This window comes from Pelobates fuscus, chromosome 2 (assembly GCF_036172605.1).
Source record: "Pelobates fuscus isolate aPelFus1 chromosome 2, aPelFus1.pri, whole genome shotgun sequence".
Lineage (NCBI taxonomy): Eukaryota > Metazoa > Chordata > Amphibia > Anura > Pelobatidae > Pelobates > Pelobates fuscus.
In genome coordinates this window covers 331,195,776-331,220,200 of record NC_086318.1, presented here as the reverse complement: position 1 = coordinate 331,220,200, position 24,425 = coordinate 331,195,776, and the positions used below count along the sequence as shown (strand labels likewise).

At 44.5% G+C, this 24,425-nt stretch overlaps 1 protein-coding gene across 1 annotated transcript in view; it reads left to right on the top strand.

The window, feature by feature from the left end:
- Positions 1–1,064: 1,064 nt before the first annotated feature.
- The window catches only part of LOC134587291 (gamma-aminobutyric acid receptor subunit rho-1), a 168,062-nt gene continuing 144,701 nt past the window's right edge, over positions 1,065–24,425 (top strand). Inside the window, exon 1 of the mRNA XM_063443566.1 lies at positions 1,065–1,309. Within this exon, the coding sequence (XP_063299636.1) occupies positions 1,188–1,309 (122 nt within the window). The 5' untranslated portion in view covers positions 1,065–1,187. The remainder of the gene's footprint in view (positions 1,310–24,425) is intronic.

Sequence of the window (24,425 nt, the reverse complement as noted above, 5' to 3'; positions counted from 1 at the left end):
GAGAATCATCCATTTCAGGCAACTCTCGCAGGCATCTGTACTGCAAGGAGATTGTCTGCCTCCAAGTAAGCCACACGATCCACAAGGTCCTGGAGGCTCTCACGTGGCAGGTCTGTGCGGATGGAGGCCTGTAAGGCAGTGTTGGCCTTGTTCTAGTCAACAAGGCATGGATTGTCAGGTAGGGATACGTGGTCTCAGCCAAAAACCAGAGAACGAGGGAGAGGCCTGCACTTCCCCGATTGCCCCAGCCTGCGATGCTTGCGTCAAGAAATCCAGCATGGCAGTGAGTTATACATGCACAGAGGGAGTATGTTGCCCCTTGTTCGGGAATAAACCCTTCAGGAAGCCTGTAGGCTTATGAGTTTTTCCCATCTTGGGGAAAACAGTTTTATGTACAGGGTAATGGTGGAGGAGCTCAAGTCCGCACATCCATATTCATCGGCAGCTCAGCCAAGCCCCCTAAATTTCCCATATTTACATCATACTGTGGACTATTTTAACAACCAAAATGACAGGTTATCAGTCTATACCATACATTATACATATAGTTGAATTTTTAAATCATCAACAGTAGCAGGGTAATTGCCTTAAATGTATCTTCTGCAGGCTGCTTCGGTGCTTCGGACACATTTACTTACTAAACAAGTTGGAAGAAAATTTAAAAAGAAAAAAAATAACTGAAAAAGAAAAGCAGTAAGTAAATCTTAAATAAATGTATTAAATACAATTCCAAGTGTTCAAAATATCAATGTAACCTGTCCCTTTTTGTAAGAAATGATAGACAGAGCATTGCAACTAGCTGTCAATCATGTAAATTCGAGAGGTCAGTGTAATACTACCGTTCAGCTGATTTTATTTTAGTTTTTTTGCAAATAATTCCATCATCACAAGTTCCATTTAAACAATTGTCTATATTGCCCTAAGCATGAAGCATAAAAGCAGTTTTGAAAGAGACATGAATTCTCCACAGCATGAAAATCCCAGCCATCTGACGTAGAGGGAATTATAGGTTTAGTGGAAATTGCTTTCCCCAGCATCCAGATTAAATATTGAGTGGCGTTTTTTCCCTGTATCGGTAAACATCCTTCTAATAATGAGATGACCCAACAATGTCTTAAAGAAGAAACACAATTCCCTTCTAGTACGTCTGCTGAGGACTATTTTTGGGCCATTAACTGCAAAGTATAATGCTGGCGATAAGCAATGTCCACATGGGGATCCTGCTGCTTTTCTGGGGGTGGATTATGTCTATTGAAAGCAGAGGCCAGCATCAGGTGACATACACACCTGAAATATACAAACAGGGCAGGTAAGTCATATCACTTAATGGTGTTAAATTGTATCTTAAAATGATGTAGCCCTGCTTTTTTTATTCTGCATTATGCATTTCTATGTTGACTAAAAAAAAAAAAAACATGTTATCTTTTACTAGGATTTTTATTATTAACGTATATAATGCAAACACAGCGCTTTACAATAATAGAAAGACAACGTGACATGGGCCCTGCTCACAGGTGCTTATAATCTATGTGTATAGAAATCTTGTATGTGCTTTATACCAAAGTGAGAACTCAAAAATGATAACATAAGGAGCGTTAGACGAATGCTTGTTACCTCAAACACGGAGACGAGGAAATTAATCAAGTAAAAAAAAAAAAGGTTTCATTCTGGGGCAAAGTGCAAAATAAAATTCAATTACCATGGAAACCAACAGATTGTCCTTTCATGTTTAGCACGTTGCACCCTTAATAGCACTTGTTTTACCTTGATAAAGCTTTCCACTTATATACAGTTTTTTTGGACAGTATTATTATTACTGGCATTTATATAGTACCAGCTTATTCCACAGCATTTTATAATATTTTTAAGGGAACTTTAACAAAAATCGAGACAAACTATAAAAAAATTAGACAGGAACAATAGATTGACGTGGCCCCTGCTGAAAGAAGCTTACAACTTGTTTATAAACTATTTAAGTGCTTGTATTCCTATGGGATAGAGTAGTTAATCATTTTATTTTTGGTATGATAACTGATGTTACCACTGTCAGATAAGTAGTTACAGATAAGATAAAATGTATGAGATTAAATTGGTATAAAATCAGTCACAATAAATCATATAAAATCAGTCACAAATAAATAATGGTTAGAGAGAAATATAGCAAAGTTGTAATAATATACAATCTATTTGTAGGCCATGTAATAGGCGTATATATTGCATACTATTTCATCTGAGTGCTTGCTGTAGGAATTTAGTGGTTTAACATATATTTATTTGTTTTAGATTTAAAGGAAAATGAAAATAATTAAGTAAGCACAGAAAAAAAGGTTCTTCAAATAAGCAGATCTATATACGTTCTAAGTTAGTTAGGAAGATGATGCACAGTTGGATTCCATTGTAGTTAGGGATTCAGCATTCTATTTGGGATATATTGCATGGCAACTGTTCCAAGATGTCTGCTCGATGTGAGTCAGTAGGCAGTCTTGTCAGGATTAGCAAACATGATATCCAGTCATATCACTAATATTCTGTTCTAGGCAGTCAGCAGGGAATTATAGACTAGATATTATAGGAATATAAAGGATTAATATCATACACACATACTGGCTTCTGCAGTGGCTAGCACTGTGCATAATACACACACGTTGTTTCTCAAAATGGAGGCATAGAAAGATAAACTGTGGCCTTCTAGGTACTGTATACACATACCTCAATAGCCACATCTATCTTATGTAAATCATCTATATGCTAAGTAACAGAAATTTAAGGCCAAAGCAGGTGGATTTCTAGTGTTATTTATGTAGGAATAAAGCAATATTTGTCTAACCTTGGCTACATGTTTTTCTTGGACTGGCAAAGAATCATGGGAAATGTAGTCCAAACATGGAAAATTTTATTCCTGCCATCATAATGAAGACAATAATACACAGGCTTAGGATATGATCTTAGTTAGTGTCCTATTGTGGAAAATGCACATAATCAATGCATTTATTTAAAACTATTGTGCAGGCTTTTTTAATAGGATATAGCAGAAAGAATAATATGTACAAGGCCTGTTCTCATTTCACATCTTCTGTATTGCAGCAGCTCTTTTGTTTTATTGATTATTCTGAAACACAGACACTTTTTTCTTAACTATAATTTTGTCTTCTATATTAGACTGTACTTTTTTTAAAGGGACACTATAGTCACCAGAACAACTACAGCTTACTGTATTTGTTCTGGTGAGTATAGTCAGTACCTGCAGACTTTTTGCAGTAAACACTGTCTTTTTAGAGAAAAGGCAGTGTTTAGATTACAGCATAGGAACACCTCTAGTGGTACTCTTCAGATGACTAATAGAGGAGCTTTCTTTGGTGTGCAGCACTGACATACAGTGTCTCCACCACCCTGAAGTTTCCTCATAGAAATGCATTGATTCAATGTGAGAAGATGTTGATTGACCAGGGTGGTGTTTGGCTCCGCCCCTAGCTTGCCTCTTCTGCTGAGATCATCAAGATTGACAGTCTCAGCCCATGCAGCCAGTGATTGGCTGAAATCATCTCTTTTTTTTTTTTATTCTTTTTTTTTGGCATGACAGAGCAATACAGTGTTCTATTAAGGCGTACATTGTGTGGTACAAGCATTCATCGATATCAGTAGGAAGCTCTTTTTTACATCATTGTACAACTTTATGTATCCCTTCCCCGGTTTGAATGTACTATCTTATTGGTGTCACATTTTATAAGACAAAACTTAGTAACAATGAACGATGATATTGAACCATAGTCGTTGCGGAGTGAGCCATCTTCCGTGGGTTTTGTCCCCTTGCTGTTAGGCATGGGTGATCATGGCAACAGTGATTGAATAGTGTTAGAAATGTTAATTAGAAGGAAAGTTAGCTAGTAGAAAGGGTGGGGGAGGGAAGGGAAGGGGAAAGATCCCCTCATTATTATTATTATTATTATTGCCGTTTATATAGCGCCAACAGATTCCGTAGCGCTTTACAATATTTTGAGAGGGGGGATGTAACAATAAATAGGACAATTACAAGAAAACTTACAAGAACAATAGGCTGAAGAGGACCCTGCTCAAATTAGCTTACAGTCTCGGAGTTCTGTGGGGGGCCCTCTTGGGGTCGGTTTGGGTGTACGTCTATGGGGCCCCTGTGTTGCGCTCCTCTCTCATCCTTCCCAGTCCCCGGTCATCCACAAGTTCCTGACCTTGTCGTAAGATTTCATGGTGCCTCGCACCAGTGCCGTGAGGTGGTCCATGACCTGGGTATCTTTTATCTTTTGTATTACTGTCTTTATCTGGGGAATTGTCGGTTTGAGCCATGCTTGTGCCATAGTGAGTCTGGCCGCTAGGGTGATTTTGTTTAGGAGTTTCTGTTCCCCCCTTGGCCAGTCATCTAGTGTTCTAAAGAGCAGGAATACCCATGGGCCTATTGTTACTTTCCTGTGGAATATTTTATCAAGGAGTGACCCCACACTTTTCCTGAAGACCTGTGCTTTCGGGCAGTCCCACCACAAGTGTATATATGTCCCTTTGTGTCCGCAGCCCCTCCAGCACAGATCGTCTGGGGTTTTTCGCATGTGGTACAGCTTGACTGGGGTTGTATACCATCTGAGCATGGTTTTATAGGCCTGTTCTTGTTGTGTGACACAATTTGTTTGCGTGAAATCATCTCTTTTGATGATGTAAGCTAAGGAGATCAGGGGGTAACACTATACATGTTTGTGTTCCTGGCCCTATAGCATATAGAATCATAGACATATTCCAAGGCATGTTAAAGGAACACTGCACGTTGTAGTGGTTATGGTTACAGGAGTGTCCTGGTTCACACATTTAAACAGTTTGACTTCTTACATGGGGTCCACCAGTGCCGTTCCCCGCTAGTTCTTCTGACAAGAGCAGTAGAATCCTTCAGTTCTCCGGAGTTCAGTGCAGGGCTAGCTCATTGTCTGAGAGTGTCAGCTGATCAGGCAGAGAGATTACAGCTTGCTGACAGAATGAGTGAAGACAGCGAGCAGTTCCCGGAAGGCCCCAAAAAATAATTCAATGGGAGGCACGCTAGAGCATAATTTTATTCTCATTATTATTATTACTATTTTTTATCAACCACTAACTAATTATGCAGCACTGTACAATAGGTGGATGAACAAAATAGTTGAACATACAGGAACAGACGTTGCTAAGGATTTATGTGGGGTAGATTGACAAGAATTAGGGGTAAAATGCATTTCGTGTATGGTGAATGTAGGTTGCTAAAATACTTTACAATAAAGTTTTTTTATGAAACAGTTGCACTGTTTCCCCCCTCCGACTTCAAATGCAGTGGTATTATTATTGAAAAGGAACTGCACTGTCAAGCTTAGCTTCTGGCTGCAGAAAGGCAGAGACAGCCTTGTGGACCCATAGTGGAGGAAAGGGGCATGAGGGCACTTCTGACACAAAAAACACTGCAATATTCTGTAGTGGTGATGATGCTTTGAGTATTCCTTTAAGAGTGCGAAAATTAAAAGATATAACAGGGAGAACCGATCTAACCAGTAAATGTAAATAAAATAATTTGGTATAGGTTAAATTGGGCAGTGAAATTAATTTATATTCCAAATCAAAGCATTTCAAAAAGGAAAGCAATAGGAGGAGTTGTGAAGAAAAATGTCTCTTTACTTGTCATCCGTAAATAAATATCAAGGCATACCTGCTGCTGGTTTGAGATAACATACACAGGTTTATTAACGAAATCCTTAATTGTAGTGAATTCAAATCTTAATTGCAAAGTTCAACCAAAAACCAAGGGCTGCCATCAGGGGGTGACAACCATGACGGTTGTCACGGGCCTGGCCCCCCAGGCCCCATGCGTAGCAGCAGAAATTCACACAGATGGGGCCCATCGGGTGGCCAATGCACTTAGGGCCACCCAATGGGCCCTATAGCTTCAGAGGCCCGGTCAGTGCTGCGGCCGTGTAATAGCGCGACCGGGCCCCTTTAAAAACAGCATCTGTACCGCAAGTACTACTTGGAGGAAGTGACAGCTGGTCACTTCCTCTCAGCTCACTCCGCGGGAGGGAGGAGGCAGAGTGGAAACCGTGAGGACGAGAGAACTAGCCGACTGCCATCAGCCCCAGCCACCCTTCTGCACTGAAAAGGGAAGAAACAGGAGGGTGGCTAAAAAATGAGCAACATGTGTGTGTGTCAGTGTGTATGTATGTATGTGTGTCTATGTCAGTATGTGTATGTGTGTCTGTATGAATGTGTGTGTGTGTGTGTGTCAGTATGTGTGTGTGTGTGTGTCTGTATGAATGTGTGTATATGTATGAATGTGTGTGTGTCTGTATGGATTTGTGTGTGTGTGTGTGTGTGTCTGTATGAATGTGTGTGTCAGTATGTATGTGTGTGTGTGTGTCAGTATGTGTGCGTGTCAGTATTTGTGTGTATGTATGTCAGTGTGTGTGTGTGTGTGTCAGTATGTGTCTGTATGAATGTGTGTGTGTATGTCTGTATTTATGTGTGTGTGTATCTATGTATGTATATGTGTATGTATGTCAGTGGCTTTTGACACTGTTGCACATAGAAGGCTGATCAATAAACTACAATCTGAGTGACAGGCAACAGAGGGTTGTAGTTAATGGAGTATATTCGAAGCTTGGGCTTGTCACCAGTGGGGTACCTCAGGGATCTGTACTTGGACCCATTCTCTTTAATATTTTTATTAGTGATATTGCAGAAGGTCTTGATGGTAAGGTGTGTCTTTTTGCGGATGATACTAAGATATGTAACAGGGTTGATGTTCCAGGAGGGATAAGCCAAATGGAAAATGATTTAGGTAAACTAGAAAAATGGTCAGAGTTGTGGCAACTGACATTTAATGTGGATAAGTGCAAGATAATGCATCTTGGAAGTAAAAACCCAAGGGCAGAGTACAGAATATTTGATAGAGTCCTAACCTCAACATTTGAGGAAAGGGATTTAGGGGTGATTATTTCTGATGAATTAAAGGTAGGCAGACAATGTAATAGAGCAGCAGGAAATGCTAGCAGAATGCTTGGTTGTATAGGGAGAGGTATTAGCAGTAGAAAGAGGGAAGTGCTCATGCCATTGTACAGAACACTGGTGAGACCTCACTTGGAGTACTGTACACAGTACTGGAGACCCTATCTTCAGAAGGATATTGATACCTTAGAGAGAGTTCAAAGAAGGGCTACTAAACTGGTTCATGGATTGCAGGATAAAACTTACCAGGAAAGGTTAAAGGATCTTAACATGTATAGCTTGGAGGAAAGACTAGACAGGGGGGATATGATAGAAACATTTAAATACATAAAGGGAATCAACACAGTAAAGGAGGAGACTATATTTAAAAGAAGAAAAACTACCACAACAAGAGGACATAGTCTTAAATTAGAGGGACAAAGGTTTAAAAATATCAGGAAGTATTACTTTACTGAGAGGGTAGTGGATGCATGGAATAGCCTTCCAGCTGAAGTGGTAGAGGTTAACACAGTAAAGGAGCTTAAGCATGCGTGGGATAGGCATAAGGCTATCCTAACTATAAGATAAGGCCAGGGACTAATGAAAGTATTTAGAAAACTGGGCAGACTAGATGGGCCGAATGGTTCTTATCTGCCGTCACATTCTATGTTTCTATGTTTCTATGTATGTTTGTCTGTCTGAATGTATGTATGTTATTTTTTTTTATTATCATTCATATAGCGCCAACAAATTCCATAGCGCTTTTACAGATATGCTTGTATGTGTATGTATGTATGTATGTGTGTGTCTGTATGTCCTTCTGCATGTGTGTGTGTATGTCTGTTTCAGTATGTGTGTGTGTTTGTCTGTATGCATGCCTGCATGTGTGTATATGTCTGTTTCAATATGTGTCTCTGCTAGTATGCATGTGTGTTTGTCAGTATGTCTCTGTGTGTCTGTATGTGTGTATCTTTGTGTGTGTGTGTAGCGAGGGGAAGAGAAACAATGGTTCTCCTTCTGCAATGCAATGTATGACTGACTGTGCCAAATCAGAACAGGATTGTGATGTTAATAGCAAAATCATTAATATGCATTTTTTTGTTAAAAACGGAGCATCTAGACAAAAAGTTTAGAGGAATACTCCAAAACAACTTTTGCTTATTTGGATCATGTCCGTGCAATATCACTGCTCAATTCTCTGCCATGTAGGGTAAATCATTTTTGTCTGTTTGTGCAGCCCTAGGCCCCTAGCCACATCTCCCCTGACTGTGACTCACACAGCCAACATAAAGATCAGATCTTTCAGCATATGGTGTATACCAGTGGTTCCCAAACTTTTTAGGTTCAAGGAACCCTTGATATTTCAATATTTTTCCAAGGTGCCTCAAGTCAAAACAAATTTCTAGGTAGTATATATATATATACACAGCGCTGTGGCATATATATAGTAAGTAGTATATATATATATATATATATACATATATATATATATATATACACAGCACTGCGGCATATACTAGGCCCTTGTTCAGCAAAAATGTTTCCCAGTCAGGGGCAGATACGGAACCTAATCTTGTGAGGAGCACTAGTAGATTATTTAAAGAAACAATCTAGGCATAATATTCATTACAGCACTATGTAGTGGTTATGGTGCTAGGAGTGCCGTGGTGCCCTCCCAGGGTAAGTAGTCAAAGTGTTTAAAAACTGTTGGTTAGCGAGAGGGATAGTGAGGCACGGTTCCCGATGCTATGATCATAAGATCATAGCACCGCGGAAACCTTTTGCGGCGCCCCTGTGAACCACTGGTGTATACTTTTAACGTTTTTTCTCTTCTACTCTGTTAATTGAACATACACAAATGAATTTCTAAATGAAGACTGTGTAACACTTTAACGTTAGGGCATGTCAGTACGTTTTAACTATAACGGGCTTTAAAGGGAAACTTGAAGTGTCATGAATACAAAGCAGCACTATAACGCCCTCTTCCTTCCCCCTCCCTCGCACCCCCGCTTGCCCCGCTGTGGTCAATAAAGAGTTAATGCAGGAAGCCCTCTAGTTGCTGTCTGGTAGACAAGCACTAGAGGCACTGTAGTTTCTTAGTGCCTCTGAAACTACAATGTTTAACATGAAAGCGGCACTGTCATGGCCGAATCCCGTTTTTTTTTTAACCCCCCCTCCTGACTCCACTACATCTAACTGACCCCTTAGTCACCCTCAAATGCCCCTAAGCCCCCCATATTACCTATTTTTTATCTTTATTTTCTGCCCTGACCTATATTCAGGGCGCCGCCATCTTTGTGTGGGTAGATGAAGTCCCTATGGGACACGTCATCTGCCCACACTTGATAGCACTGTGAGATTCCCGCACATGATCAGTTAAACACCTGAGGGAGCTACAAGCGCGCAGCTCGCCCTTGTAATATGTAAAGATAGAAGCGGCAAGGAGCAGTGCTCTCTGCCACTTCCTAAGCCCCCCATGTCTTCCCTCAGTAGCCCCCCCAGCCTCCTACGATCCTCCCCCCCCAGCCCCCACCTCTGCGCGGTGGATAGGGGCCCTAAATAACAATAAGAGGGGGGGACCTACTGCCCTCCCCCTCTGCCCCCACCCCTGAGCGGCGGATGGGGGCCCTAAATAACAATAAGGGGGGGACCTACTGTCCTCCCCCCTGTCCCCCCCTGCATGGTGGGAGGGGGCCCTAAATGACAATGTGGGGGGGACCTACTGTACTGTCCTCCCCCCGGGCCCCCTCCTCTGAGCGGTGGGTGGGGGCCATAAATAAGAATTTTGGGGGGGAACCTAGTGTCCTCCCCCAGCCCCAACCCCTGAGCGGTGGGTGGAGGCCATAAATGAGAATGTGGGGGGGGGGGCTATTGTCCTCCCCCTGGCCCCCAACCCCTGCGAGGCGGGTTGGGGCCCTAAATAACAATAAGAGGGGGGGGACCTATTGTCCTTCCCCTCGGCCCCCACCCCTTTGCGGCGGGTGGAGGCCCTAAATAACAATGGGGGGGACCTACTGTCCTCCCCCCCCAGCCCCCAGCCCTGAGCGGTGGGTGGGGGCCATAAATGAGAATGTGATGGGGGGACCTACTGTCCTCCACCCGGCCCCCATCCCTGAGCAGTGCGTGGGGGCCATAAATGAGAATGTGATGGGGGGACCTACTGTCCTCCACCCGGCCCCCACCCCTGAGCAGTGGGTGGGGGCCATAAATAAGAATGTGGGGGGACCTACTGTCCTCCCCCCCAGCCCCCACCCCTGAGCAGTGGATGGGGGCCATAAATTAGAATGTGGTGGGGGGACCTACTGTCCTCCCCCTGGCCCCAACCCCTGAGCAGTGGGTGGGGGCCATAAATGAGAATGTGGGGGGGGGACCTACTGTCCTCCCCCCCTCGGACCCCACCCCTGAGCGGTGGGTGGGGGCCCTAAATAACAATAAGGGGGGAGCTACTGTCCTCCCCCTGGCCCCCACCCCTGAGCAGTGGATGGGGGCCATAAATGAGAATGTGGTGGGGGGACCTACTGTCCTCCCCCTGGCCCTAACCCCTGAGTGGTGGGTGGAGGCCATAAATGAGAATGTCGCGGGGGACCTACTGTCCTCCCCCCCCCCGGCACCCACCCCTGAGTGGTGGGTGGGGGCCATAAATAAGAATGTGTGGAGGGGACCTACTGTCCTTTCCCCCAGCGCCCACCCCTGAGCGGCGGGTGGGGGCCCTAAATAACAATAAAGGGGAGGACAATAGGTCCCCTCCCTAATTGTTATTTAGGGCCCCCACCCACCGTGCAGGGGTGGGGGCCAGGGGGGGGGAGGACAATAGTTCCTCCCCCCATTATCCTTTAGTGTACTAGTGTTTTTTTTAAACAGTGAGCAGCCACTGGCTAATACTAAGTAATTTTTACTTAGTATAAGTAAATGTGGCTGAAAGAAAATGTAGGTCTTTCAGCCTTTTGGTAGATAACTCCCTAATACTGTGGGAATTAGAGAGCTGTCTACTAAGCGAGATGCAAGATGCTGCCGCGGCACGAATAGGATCGGAGTTTCATTAATTCGATTCATTAATGTCCTCCCCCCCTCGGCCCCCACCCCTGAGCGGTGGGTGGGGGTCCTAAATAACAATAAGGGGGGGAGCTACTGTCCTCCCCCCGGCCCCCACCCCTGAGCGTCGGATGGGGGCCATAAATAAGAATGTGGGGGGGACCTACTGTCCTCCCCCTGGCCCCACCCCTGAGCGGTGGGTGGGGGCCAGAAATGAGAATATGGGGGGGACCTACTGTCCTCCCCCCCTCAGCCCCCACCCCTGAGCGGCGGGTGGGGGCCCTAAATAACAATAAGGGGGGGAGCTACTGTCCTCCCCCCGGCCTCCACCCCTGAGCGTCGGATGGGGGCCATAAATAAGAATGTGGGGGGGACCTACTGTCCTCCCCCCGGCCCCCACCCCTGAGCGGTGGGTGGGGGCCATAAATGAGAATGTGGTGGGGGGACCTACTGTCCTCCCCCTGGCCCCAACCCCTGAGTGGTGGGTGGAGGCCATAAATGAGAATGTGGGGGGGGACCTACTGTCCTCCCCCCCTCGGCCCCCACCCCTGAGCGGCGGGTGGGGGCCATAAATGAGAATGTGGTGGGGGGACCTACTGTCCTCCCCCTGGCCCTAACCCCTGAGTGGTGGGTGGAGGCCATAAATGAGAATGTCGCGGGGGACCTACTGTCCTCCCCCCTCCGGCACCCACCCCTGAGTGGTGGGTGGGGGCCATAAATAAGAATGTGTGGGGGGGACCTACTGTCCTTTCCCCCGGCCCCCACCCCTGAGCGGCGGGTGGGGGCCCTAAATAACAATAAAGGGGAGGACAATAGATCCCCTCCCTCATTGTTATTTAGGGTCCCCACCCACCGCGCAGGGGTGGGGGCCAGGGGGGGGGAGGACAATAGTTCCTCCCCCCATTATCCTTTAGTGTACTAGTGTTTTTTTTAAACAGTGAGCAGCCACTGGCTAATACTAAGTAATTTTTACTTAGTATAAGTAAATGTGGCTGAAAGAAAATGTAGGTCTTTCAGCCTTTTGGTAGATAACTCCTTAATACCGTGGGAATTAGAGAGCTGTCTACTAAGCGAGATGCAAGATGCTGCCGCGGCACGAATAGGATCGGAGTTTCATTAATTCGAATGAAATTCCGATACGAACAAAGTCCCAAATTGCGTTCTAACACAAATGGAGAAACTGTTCTCATTCTGTTAAGATGCAATTCAGAAGTTTCGTCTGCGTTTTGTCTAAGTGACAGGACATTCGGCAATACTGACAAGAAGCATTACGGGAACAGGGAGGAAAGCTTAGAATTATGGGAAAATTTCTCTGACCTCCGGAAATGAAGCACACTTTGCTCCTCTGCTGGTCATAGATGGTCATGGCGTAGGAAACCGCCATAAGAGAAATAGTCCCTACTTCGTCTTCATTTTTAAAGAAAATTAGAGCATATAGGAAGAAATGAAGAACAGATCCTGACAGAGGGAGAGAAGAGGAATTAATTGGGGAAAGGTAAGTTCAGCATGACAGTGCCGCTTTAAGTATAGTGTCCCTTTAATGCTCGTTTAATGCTTTTTTACATACTGAGACATCCTGCAGTTTAGGTGTAAACAGTGTTAAATCCCTGCTCACACTGGGTAGTCCCAGGTATCAATCGACACCTGGGGCTCATCTCTGTCAGCTGGGACCAAATTTAGTGGCCCCAGACTTTTTGATGGGCTGCATGCAGCACTGAAAGTCAGCACTGCAAGCAACTCTGTAAATAGGCATTTAAATGCCTATGAATAGATTGCTGTATGAGCAGGGTTAAATCCTTTGCTCACACCATGAAATCGATGTTTCAATGAATACCTGGGGCTCCTCTCTATCAGATGGGGTCATTTTCAGTGGCCCCAAATTGACCGATGAGCTCCATGCAGTGCTGGAAGTCAGCACTGCAAGCAACTTTTTAAATGCCTATGTATAGATCCCAGTGTGAGGAGGGTATAATCCATGCTCACACTAGGATCTATACAATGCCTGCAGGGTAAATCAACGTTTCAACCAATACACGGTCTTTATCAAGATCTTGATAAAGACCGCGTATTGGTCGAAATGTTGATTTATTTATGCGAATTTAAATACAACTGTTTGAATTTTTCACAAGATCCAGTAAGTGCTCTTATTTCTTCGATTGGTGTATATATAAATATATATACATATAGATATAGTATTCATAATTAGTAGATGTTTCCTAATACTTTTGTACATAGAGTGTGTGTCAATTAGACCCATTGCCACAGATGTATAAAATCAATCACCCAGCCATGCAGTCTGCATTTACAAATATTTCCAAAAACATTTTTTTGAAGAGTTTAGTGAATTCAAGCATGCTACTGTGATAGGGTGCCACCTGCGCAATAAGTCAGTTTGTTAATTTTCATCCTTGCTAGATATTCCACGGTCATTTGTAAGCAGTATTATTGAAAAATTAAAGAGTTTAGGAACAGCAGCAACTCAGCCACGAAGTGGAAGACAACGTAACGTCACAGCGCGTGGTCACAGAGTGCAGAGGCTCATGGTGCATAAAAGTCACCTGATTCCGTAGCTGCAGAGTTCCAAACTTTCACTGACATTAATATCAGCACAAAAATTGTGAGGCATGAACTTCATGGAATGAATTTTCATGGCCGAGCAGCTCCATGCAAGCCTCACATCCACAAGTACAATGCCAAGCGACCAAGCAGCAGTGGAGACCCCATTGATCTCATCTCGAAACGGACCAATTCTGGCCGCAATATTTCTGCAAAGCTCGTCCAAGAGACACCTCAGAGTCTCTTCCATGACCAGAGGCTTCCTTGTAGGCTGGAGTGGTGAATTGTGGTCTCTGCCAGCCTTTGCCCCCAAGCCACAGACCCAGTGAAGGATGTCTTGTATGATGATCGGGATAACCCAAAGGATGGCAACGCTATGACAGGCCTCTTGGTAGTTTGCAGCCTTCACAAGAGATTGCCTATATTGGCGGTCGCAGGGGGTTTGTCTGCCTTGTATTTCTTGTTTTTAAGCTCATCTCTTAAGTAAGGCAGCAGCCGAGATCTGGGATGGTAAAGATTAGTATAACATGCTTTTTAATATATATTTTTGTTGTGCTTGCCCGGAGCTCAGGAAAAACATGTCCTGCTAGCATTTTTTTGTTTTGTTTATACCTGTTAGCATTGCCCCTGGATCAACCCCCTCAAGTTATAGATACTTTTTCAATGTTTTATTCAATAGTGTAATTTCCAAAAAAAAGTCACAATCCCAATTTATTAAGACATAGGAGACACTTTATTCCACTTAATGGGATAAACCCACCCTTTGTACTGGGTAATAGTGGCTGAATACTCTGTGAATTGTGCTTTAAATAGAGTAACTGTGCATAAGCCAATGCTTTTTTTTTTAAATAAAAACCATAGCTCATTCTTTGCCATTATTATGTCTGAAATAAATAAATAGATATAAGGTGTAATAAATCACAACTATTAAAACTGGCAGCTACATACGTTTCACAAGCGTCTGGAAATGAGTGAAAGCTCAAAAATCAAAAGAGTATGTGCGCTCAAAAGTAAATACTAAAGAAAATATATAATATATTTATATTTATTGAGTTACAACTCATATAAAATCACTATAAATGTAAATAAAATTCCAAATTAATAAATGAATCAAAACAGGCAAAAAATGTTAAATGAAAATATATGTAAACCTGAACCCACTGTATTATTATGTCTGAAATACATATTATATATGTTTCACATAAATGTCAGTTTATTACCTACTTTATCATGACTACCATTTCTGATTATGCTGGAATTATTTACAATGTTGTATCTGTATCCATGCATTCTAAACTCATTTATGTTTACAGAATGCCAAATGGCTAAAATGGCTATAAATATTAGTGATGCAAAATATCTTTCAAACAGCTGTTTAGGATTAGTGAGTGGGAAAAAAATCTATAATTTCTATTAAAAATACACACATTTTATGCTAAACATCCAAGAAAGCACTACCGTCAATAATCTCTATAGGAATTAATGATATGAAAAACATGTTAAGAAAAAGAAATGAGGACAATTTGCCTGCAATAACCTAATCTAATCTATTGGGAAAATGATGCTGCATATTGAGTAACGATTGTCATATGGTTTTACTTCCAGACATGTCACTGCAAAACAAAGATTAGCTCTATCTTTTTATGAAACCTTTTAGTTCTCACCTACTTGCTACTTGTTTTTCTGTCTCCAAATCCAAACTTGGATGACACTGATAGGCTGTGTGAAGGTCAGCTGAACTCTAAGAAGGCATAAGGTTGTGAAAAGACGCTTCTTATTCCAATGCAGGGCGGTACACACTCATTGCTATTCAGTAAAGTAAGAATTCCAGCTTAATTTAAAGTTAATTTCAAATTTAAGGCCAGAGTGGAAAGCATAGGTGACTTAGAGTTTTTCTAGTTTGGCTATTTTAATCTAAAATTTTAAATTCACCATAACTCACAACATTCAAATAGAGAAAGAGGGACAGTTTAATTTTAGGGGTGTGGCCAGGGTTTGGGCTGTCCAGAGCATTTTTGGTGATTTACTAATATCAATATATGCAACTAAAATGTAATTTGGAACAAGAACAATGTATGTTATTTTCACAGACTGATTTCTAAACACATTGATTGTAGTTTAAAGCAGAGGCTGCTCTCTAATTAGGTGGTTTAAACGGTCGACCTAAGGCCTTCCGCTGGCTGGGGTCTCGCGGCCGCCTAAACCACTTTAGGGCAGACTGTGTCAGGTCCTCGGTCAGTGATCCAACACCAGGAGGGGGCCAGACGGCTTGCTCAGTAGTGATGTCGCGAACACAAAATTTTCAGTTCGCGAACGGCGAACGCGAACTTCCGCCAACATTCGCGAACCAGCGAAACTTTCTGGCCACAATAGTGATGAAAAAGTTGTTTCAAGGGGACTAACACCTGGACTGTGGCATGCCGGAGGGGGATCCATGGCAAAACTCCCATGGAAAATTACACAGTTGATGCAGAGTCTGGTTTTAATCCATAAAGGGCATAAATCACCTAACATTCCTAAATCACAATGGATATGGATTGACACCTGACATATGACATATTGACACCTTGACATATGGATTGACACCTGTCCTCAGAGATCCTGATACACACTGACACAAAGCAGAATAGGGACTGTTCCCTCTACATAGGGTCACTTGGCAGATATGGATTGACACCTGTCCTCAGGGACCCTGATACACACTGACACAGAGCAGAATAGGGACTGTTCCCCCTACATAGGGTCACTTGGAAGCAGGGCTGCCATCAGAAATTTTGGGGCCCCTGACAAAGCACAAGGTCTGGGCCCCCCCCCCCCTCCCTCCCGGGCCCGCCCACGCCCTACCTAGTCCGTTGACAATGATGCAGGACTGAATGTGGTGTGTATGGTGGAAGTAAATTAGAATGTGTGTAATGGATGTAGTGTTTGTGTGTATTAGATACTGTTTGTGCAGTGAATGCAGAGTGTGTGTTTGTGTAGCGGATGCAGTGTGTATAGTGAACATAGAGTGTGTTTGAGTAGTGGATGTAGTGTGTGTTTGTGTAGTGGATGTAGTGTTTGTATGTACTATATGAAATGTGTTTAGTGGATGTAGTGTGTGTATTAGACGCAGTGTCTGTGTATAGTGAATGCAGAGTGTTTCAATTTATGGTGGATGTAGTGTGTGTATTAGACGCAGTGTCTGTGTATAGTGAATGCAGAGTGTTTCAATTTATGGTGGATGTAGTGTGTGTACTGTGAATACAGGATGTTTGTGTAGTGGATGCTGTGTGTACAGTTAATGAAGAGTGTATGTTAGTGTAGTGAATGCAGAGTGTGTGTCAGTATAGTGAATCCAGAGTGTGTGCATAGTTTAGTGAATGCAGAGTGTGTGTTAGTGTGTAATAAATGCAGAGTGTGTGTTAGGGTGTAATAAATGCAGAGTGTGTGTTAGGGTGTAATAAATGCAGAGTGTGTGTTAGGGTGTAGTGAATGCAGAGTGTGTCAGTGTAATGAATGTAGTGTGTGTAAATTTGTAGTGAATGCAGAGTGTGTGTTAATGTGTAGCGGATGCAGAGTGTGTGTTAATGTGTAGCGGATGCAGAGTGTGTGTTAATGTGTAGCGGATGCAGAGTGTGTGTTAATGTGTAGCGGATGCAGAGTGTGTGTTAGTGTAGTGAATGCAGAGTGTGTGTCAGTATAGTGGATGCAGTGAGTGTGTTAGTGTGTAGTGTATGCAGAGTGCATCTTGTATTAGTGAATGCAGTGTGTGTGTGTTAGTGTATGCAGTGTGTGTTAGTGTATGCAGTGTGTGTGTGTTGTATTCGTGTATGCAGTGTGTGTTGTGTCAGTGTTTGCAGAGTGTGTGTTGTGTCAGTGTATGCAGAGTGTGTTGTGTCAGTGTATGCAGAGTGTGTTGTATTAGTGTATGCAGTGTGTGTTGTGTTAGTGTATGCAGAGTGTGTGTTGTGTCAGTGTATGCAGTGTGTGTGTTGTGTCAGTGTATGCAGTGTGTGTGTGCAGGGCCGTCTTTAATAACGACTGGACCCTGGGCAAGCGCTTGCTTGGGCCCCCTGGGCCCTGCCGCCGTCGCCCCTCACTCCCTGGTATGCAATCACGGCATCCATCCCAATGCAGTGGCGGCATTAAATAGAATGAATTTTATTGGGACACCCAATTGCAAGATTGGACTAAAGGTAGAACCCCATCTGTCGTGCAACTCCAACAATGCTTTGACAGGTGGGGCTCTACCAATTTCCCATGCTTGCAGGGTTGTATTTAGCACTGTTTTGTGTGTTTGAATGTAAGCATGTGTTTGTATGAAGTATGTTTGTGTTAATGTGTTTGTATGTGGTACTGGAGTTTGAATGCAAGTGTGCATTTATGTGTAGTGTTTGTTTTTGAATGTAGGAGTGTGCTTGTATGTAGTGTTGAAGTTTAAATGGAGGGGTGTATTTGTATATAAAGCTGCGGCTCAGATGCACAGGTACATACTCTGACACACAAGCAGATACACAGATACATACACTGACTACATACAGATAAGCAGGCACATACACTGACAGACATACTGACACACAGGTACATATATATTGACACACACAGACACATACACTGGTAGACGTACTGACAGACACACACAGGCTCATATACAGACATACTGACACACACACTGATCAACATACTGACACACATACACTGACAGAAATACTGACACCCACACTGACCGAGATACTGACACACACACACACACACACACACTGACAGACACACTGACACCCATATACACTGAGAAATACTAACACACATCCAGGCACATATACTGACACACACAGACACATACAGAGACTGACACATGCATGCACTGACAAACATACTGACACACACATAGACATACTGACACACACAAATATTTTGACACACAGATAGACCTACTGACACACACAGATATATTGACACACAGACACATAGACAAACAGACATACTGACACACAGACAAACAGACATATACAGACACACAGACAGATATATTGACACACAGACAAACAGACATACTGACAAACAGACATACTGACACACAGACATACTGACACACATGTAAAATGTACATTTTTAAACCCACCCTCCAGTTTCCTACCTTTTGCTGGAGGGTGGATTCCCTGGGGTCCAGTGTGGTGCCTGAGGATGATGGGAGTGAGGATCCCCCATCCTCACTCCCTCCCAGCCGGCTGCCGGAAAGCAAGGGGCCCGGTCGTGGGGGGAAAGAGCGCCCGACCGGGCCCCTGCTGATACAAGCCCTCCGGGTGGCCCTAAGTGCATGGGCCACCCGGTGGGACTCAGAGGAAGGGGGAAATTTTTTTTGCATAATTTTTTTTTATTATTTTTATTAAATGGTTTCTCCCCCCTCCCTGCTTACCTTGCCCAGGGAGGGGGGAGATTCCATGATCCTGGTGGTCCGGTGAGGGGCCCCCCGGCTCCCCTTTACCGCAGAGGGGGCCCAGGCAGCATACAGCCTCTCTTCTCTCCTCTGTTCCAATAACTCTCGCGAGACCCGCGGAGCGTTGCCATGGCAACCGGGTCTCGCAAGAGTTATTACAAGAGAGAAGAAGCTGTGTGCTGCCTGGGCCCCCTCTGCAGTAACAGGGAGCCGGGGGCCCGCGGCTGCACACATAGATAGCGATATTCGCTATCTATGTGTGCAGGGAGGGAAAGTGGGGCCCAGGACTGCCAGAGCAGTCCGGGCCCCCCAGGGCCACCGGGCCCGTGACAACCGTCATGGTTGTCACCCCCTGATGGCGGCCCTGCTTGGAAGATATGGATTGACACCTGTCCTCAGAGACCCTGATACACACTGACACAGAGCAGAATAGGGACTGTTCCCCCTACATAGGGTCACTTGGCAGATATGGATTGACACCTATCCTAAGGATCCCTGATACACACTGACACAGAGCAGAATAGGGACTGTTCCCCCTACATAGGGTCACTTGGCAGATATGGATTGACACCTGTCCTCAGGGACCCTGATACACACTGACACAGAGCAGAATAGGGACTGTTCCTCCTACATAGGGTCACTTGGCAGATATGGATTGACACCTATTCTAAGGATCCCTGATACACACTGACACAGAGCAGAATAGGGACTGTTCCCCCTACATAGGGTCACTTGGCAGATATGGACTGACACTTGTCCTCAGAGACCCTGATACACACTGACACAGAGCAGAATAGGGACTGTTCCCCCTACATAGGGTCACTTGGCAGATATGGATTGACACCTGTCCTCAGGGACCCTGATACACACTGACACAGAGCAGAATAGGGACTGTTCCCCCTACATAGGGTCACTTGGCAGATATGGATTGACACCTGTCTTCAGAGAACATGATACACACTGACACAGAGCAGAATAGGGAATATTCACTAAATGCCAAACATTGTTATACAGGGGAATATTCAGTAAATAAGGATAAGGGGGGGGGGACCTACTGTCTTTCCCTCCCGGCCCCCACCCGTGAGCGGTGGGTGGGGGCCATAAAAATAATGAGGGGGGGACCTACTGTATGATGTTGTATCGATCAGGTAGTGTAAGGGTTACGCCCGCTTCACAGTGACAGACCAAACTCCCCATTTAACGCACCGCAAACAACCACAAACAGTCCATTTGCACAACCGTAAACTCCCCATTTGCACAAGGTTGGATACCAAGCTAGCCATGTCCGTTCCTTGTCCTCACTGATGTCATTAAAGGTCATTTCCTCCACCCAGCCACGTACAACACCAAGGGTCCCTGAAAGTATGCTAATAAACTGAAAAAAGAAAAAAATCTCACAAGACGGAGATCTAAAACTGGCATAGGAAAAGGTTAGACAACTATAATAAAGTGATACCTACAAATCCTAGTGAGCATAGGTGTATAATAGAGGGAGAAAGGGAAAGCAGAGTAATGCTTTCTAATACCGTGGTTAGTACCCTTTGTTAAAGTAAATTGAGTAATGAAAAAAAAAAGTCTTTATTGTATCAATTATAAATAACAAAGGGATACTATACTCATTCCCCTATAGTGGCTAATTGTGTAATAATGGTAATACTATTACCTATTATATAATATTGGCAGGGGCAAGGAAATTCCCTCTAAATAGATGGGTATAGGCAGAGAGTATGGAGACCGGAGTGATAAAGTGTCAATAAGGTGATATCAAGTTAAATGTATCACAGACACACAGCCACCCTTTCTCTTAGCTAGTTTCCAGAAATGCTGGATAGGTAGAAGGGCTATAAAGACTCAGAGAGGTCTAAGAAGAATCCTCTAAACTAGCCCTAATCTCCTTAAACACCTTCAAGGGTGTTCTAAGCTAAAGCTCAATCTAAACGTTTAGATGACTGCCTGATTTCCCATCACAGATGCTGGCTAGGAATAACACTGTGCAAGACAAAGAGTGGGTCTAAGTGCCCATAGTGCAGTAAAGTGTCCCTAGTGAAGTGAAAAAGAGAATAACGAGCTGGCGCCCAAGAGAATAACGAGCTGGTGCCCTATCAGGGGACGTGTATATGGCATCGATTTTAGGAACCGGGAGATGGAAAAAGATGCTTGGTCGGTCCTCCTACTTCAAATTTGGGGCACTGCGCGTGCAATCTAATGTGCCACCAGATAGGAGTGGTGTGTTAAGTAGTACTATTCCTATCAATTTAACCCCTGTTATGTGCCTTTTTTTTGTTTGGTTTTTGAAGCCACAGTGCAGCACCAGAGGCCCGAAAAATTAGGCATGTACACATGCCTGAAAAATTCGGTATTGTTGCAGCCGCTGCTGTAGCAGCGGGCAGAAAAATTGATGTTTGTTTCACAGGCAGAAAGTACCCTAAAACATTGCGGCTTGAACCCTAGTTGGTGGCGGATAAGTCACGCAAGTCAACCGGCATTCAGAGCTAAAATACAGCAGCATGTGGACCATTTTTAGCCCAAGGCAGCTCATCTCATCAGGCCTTTTTTAGTAGAATGTATCGCCCACTGTCAGTCCCTTCGGGATCCATCCCTCATTCATCTTAATAAAGGTGAGGTAATCTAGACTTTTTTTTTAAAAATTCTTTATTTTTCATGTGTACAGATTTACAACAGGCATGCAGAGCCACGACAGCTTCTGCACGCTTTTTATACCATTTTGCAGTGTAGCCAGCACATTTTTTTTTATATATAACATGAAAGAGAGGGTTACAAACAACCCTGCAATGCCCCAATAGCAGAGACAGGCACAAACAGAATAACTGTATAATATGAATGTGACATTGTGAGATCATAGCGCTAATTTTATATTGTAATACAATCAGGCTGGGTTTATATGTCTAGAGTGAGTCGATTCAACTATATGGAAATAAAAATATTTGCGAGACTTTCCAGACATATAGGTTGGTCGCAGATAAATAACCCAATATAGGAAACAGGTTAAACTGGCATGTCCGAGAATTAGGTATGCTCTAATATTATAGGCTGGTAGGTATATTCAGACATGAAAATTGCTCACTAGTCATAAATGCTTTAGGCATAAGCTAGTTTTCCACATGAAGCAGTTGTGTGCAACAAGAAGTACTAACAAGCTGGTTAGAAATTGATGGTATGGCATGGTATGCACGCTTAATGAAAACATCTGAATACAATCTAGAACACATGCCGTATGACTGTATAACATAGGCTGGTCACATTTAAGAGTAACGTTCCGCTGGGCGAACAATATAAAGGCTGAAGGCCTGTAATTATGAAGCAGTAGGAACACAGGAATATGTTGATGTGGCACAAAGAGAATGGCAGGCATGCATCATAGAACTGTGGTATAATAACAAAACATAGGAAAACCGCTGGTACTGCAGCTATAGCATATGGGAATGTCTATGCCTGGTAGGTAGTGGTCAAAAGGCTTAATAACAACATGGGTCTATCCCAACCCATGCTAGCTAGGACTGCGTCCTGAGCATGAGCAGAGATCAGACCCAGAGGTACAGAGGAGAGTAGTGAGAAACCTTAACTAAGGGGTTAGTCATAGTGCAGTACTGTGGTTGCTGTGTTATAGCTGAGTCCTGCTTAACCCTTGCCAGTCCTGGGAGTGATAAAGTCTTGTGGTATAGCTAGTGTCCAGAGAGCCCGTGGCTCAGCCATGAAGAGGTGTAAGGGGCGATCAGGAAGCTCATTGGGGTGTAGTGCTGGGTACTGCAGCTGTAATCCGGGATTTACGCTCACCCATCCGGGATTTGGCCCCTTTCTCTGGTATCGCCATGCTTTCTGCCTCGTTTTGGTGTCGCTCTCAAGCGGGATAGCTGGGTCGTTCGGCTGGATTAGGGCCATCCCCGATGCAGCGGGTACTTGTAGGATTCTCCTGCTTGACTTCTGCAGTCCCCTCCGCTTTGCTGCTTTGCGTGTGCGAAGTGAGTGTCGGATCCTCTTCCGCCATCTTGCGAATTTGTTTACCACTGGAGTTGCTAACTTTTGCTGCGGGGCTTGTAGTGGTTGTCGAGGTAAGTGGTTTATAGTCGTTTTTGAGGCCCCTTGATGCATTTTGCGCTTGAGCTTGAGCCAAAAGTCCGCAAAGTTTCGGTCTAGGTTGGACCTTGGGTGGTATTGTGATTCGCGGCTGTTTAGGGCCTGCATGGTCGCCGCCATCTTGGGCTGGCCCTGAGGCTCTCCGGCTAGCCTTCCCGGGGTTTCTGCCATGTTGGACAGGGCTCTCAAGGGCAGACCAGGATCACCCCCGCCGGTCCAAGGGGGGGTGTTGTGGGGGTGTTTGTAGCAGCCTGTCCCCGGGGAGCCCCAGGCTGGGAGGTCGGCCGCCTCTCCCAGCCGGTGTCCGCCGGGTCGTTTGCCCTCATGGGTATTGCTGACTGTCTGGTGTCCGCTCATGGGCCGCATCACTGGTTCACCACAGGGATTGGTTTCTGGAAAGTCGCTCGGAGTCTTGTTTTTGTGGATTTTATGGGTGAGAAATGCCGTTTTAGCTGGGTCTGGTGAGGAGCTCCACCTCGGCACGTCTTCCCTCCATTGCAGTCAGGCCCCGTCCCCGTAATCTAGACTTTTTTTACCTAGGCGACTTCTCTTCTCAGTGACAATACCTCCTGCTGCACTGAAGGTCCTTTCTGAGAGGACACTTGAAGCGGGGCAGGCCAGAAGTTCTATCGCAAATTGGGATAGTTTAGGCCACAGGTAAAACCTGCACACCCAGTAGTCAAGGGGTTCATCGCTCCTCAGAGTGTCGATATCTGCAGTTAAGGCGAGGTAGTCTGCTACCTGTCGGTCGAGTCGTTCTCTGAGGGTGGATCCCGAAGGGCTGTGGCGATGTGTAGGACTTAAAAAGCTCTGCATGTCCTCCATCAACAACACGTCTTTAAAGCGTCCTATCCTTGCCCGCATGGTCGTGGGAGGAGGAGGATGACTTTCACCTCTTCCCCTGTTAGATTCCCATTGTGCTGTGACATCACCCTTATACGCTGTGTAAAGCATACTTTTTAATTTATTTTGCAAATGCTGCATCCTTTCCGACTTGTTGTAATTTGGTAACATTTCAGCCACTTTCTGCTTATACCGGGGGTCTAGTAGCGTGGACACCCAGTACAGGTTGTTCTCCTTCAGCCTTTTTATACGAGGGTCCCTCAACAGGCACGACAGCATGATAGACCCCATTTGCACAAGGTTGGATGCCAAGCTACTCATTTCCCATTCCTCCTCCTCAGTGATCTCAATGAAGGTATGTTCTTCCCCCCAGCCACGTACAACACCACGGGTACCAGATAGGTGACAACGAGCACCCTGGGATGCCTGTTGTGGTTGGTCTTCCTCCTCCTCCTCAAAGCCACATTCGTCCTCTGACTCCTCTTCCTCACAATCCTCTTCCAGCGTTGCCGCAGGTCCAGCAAGC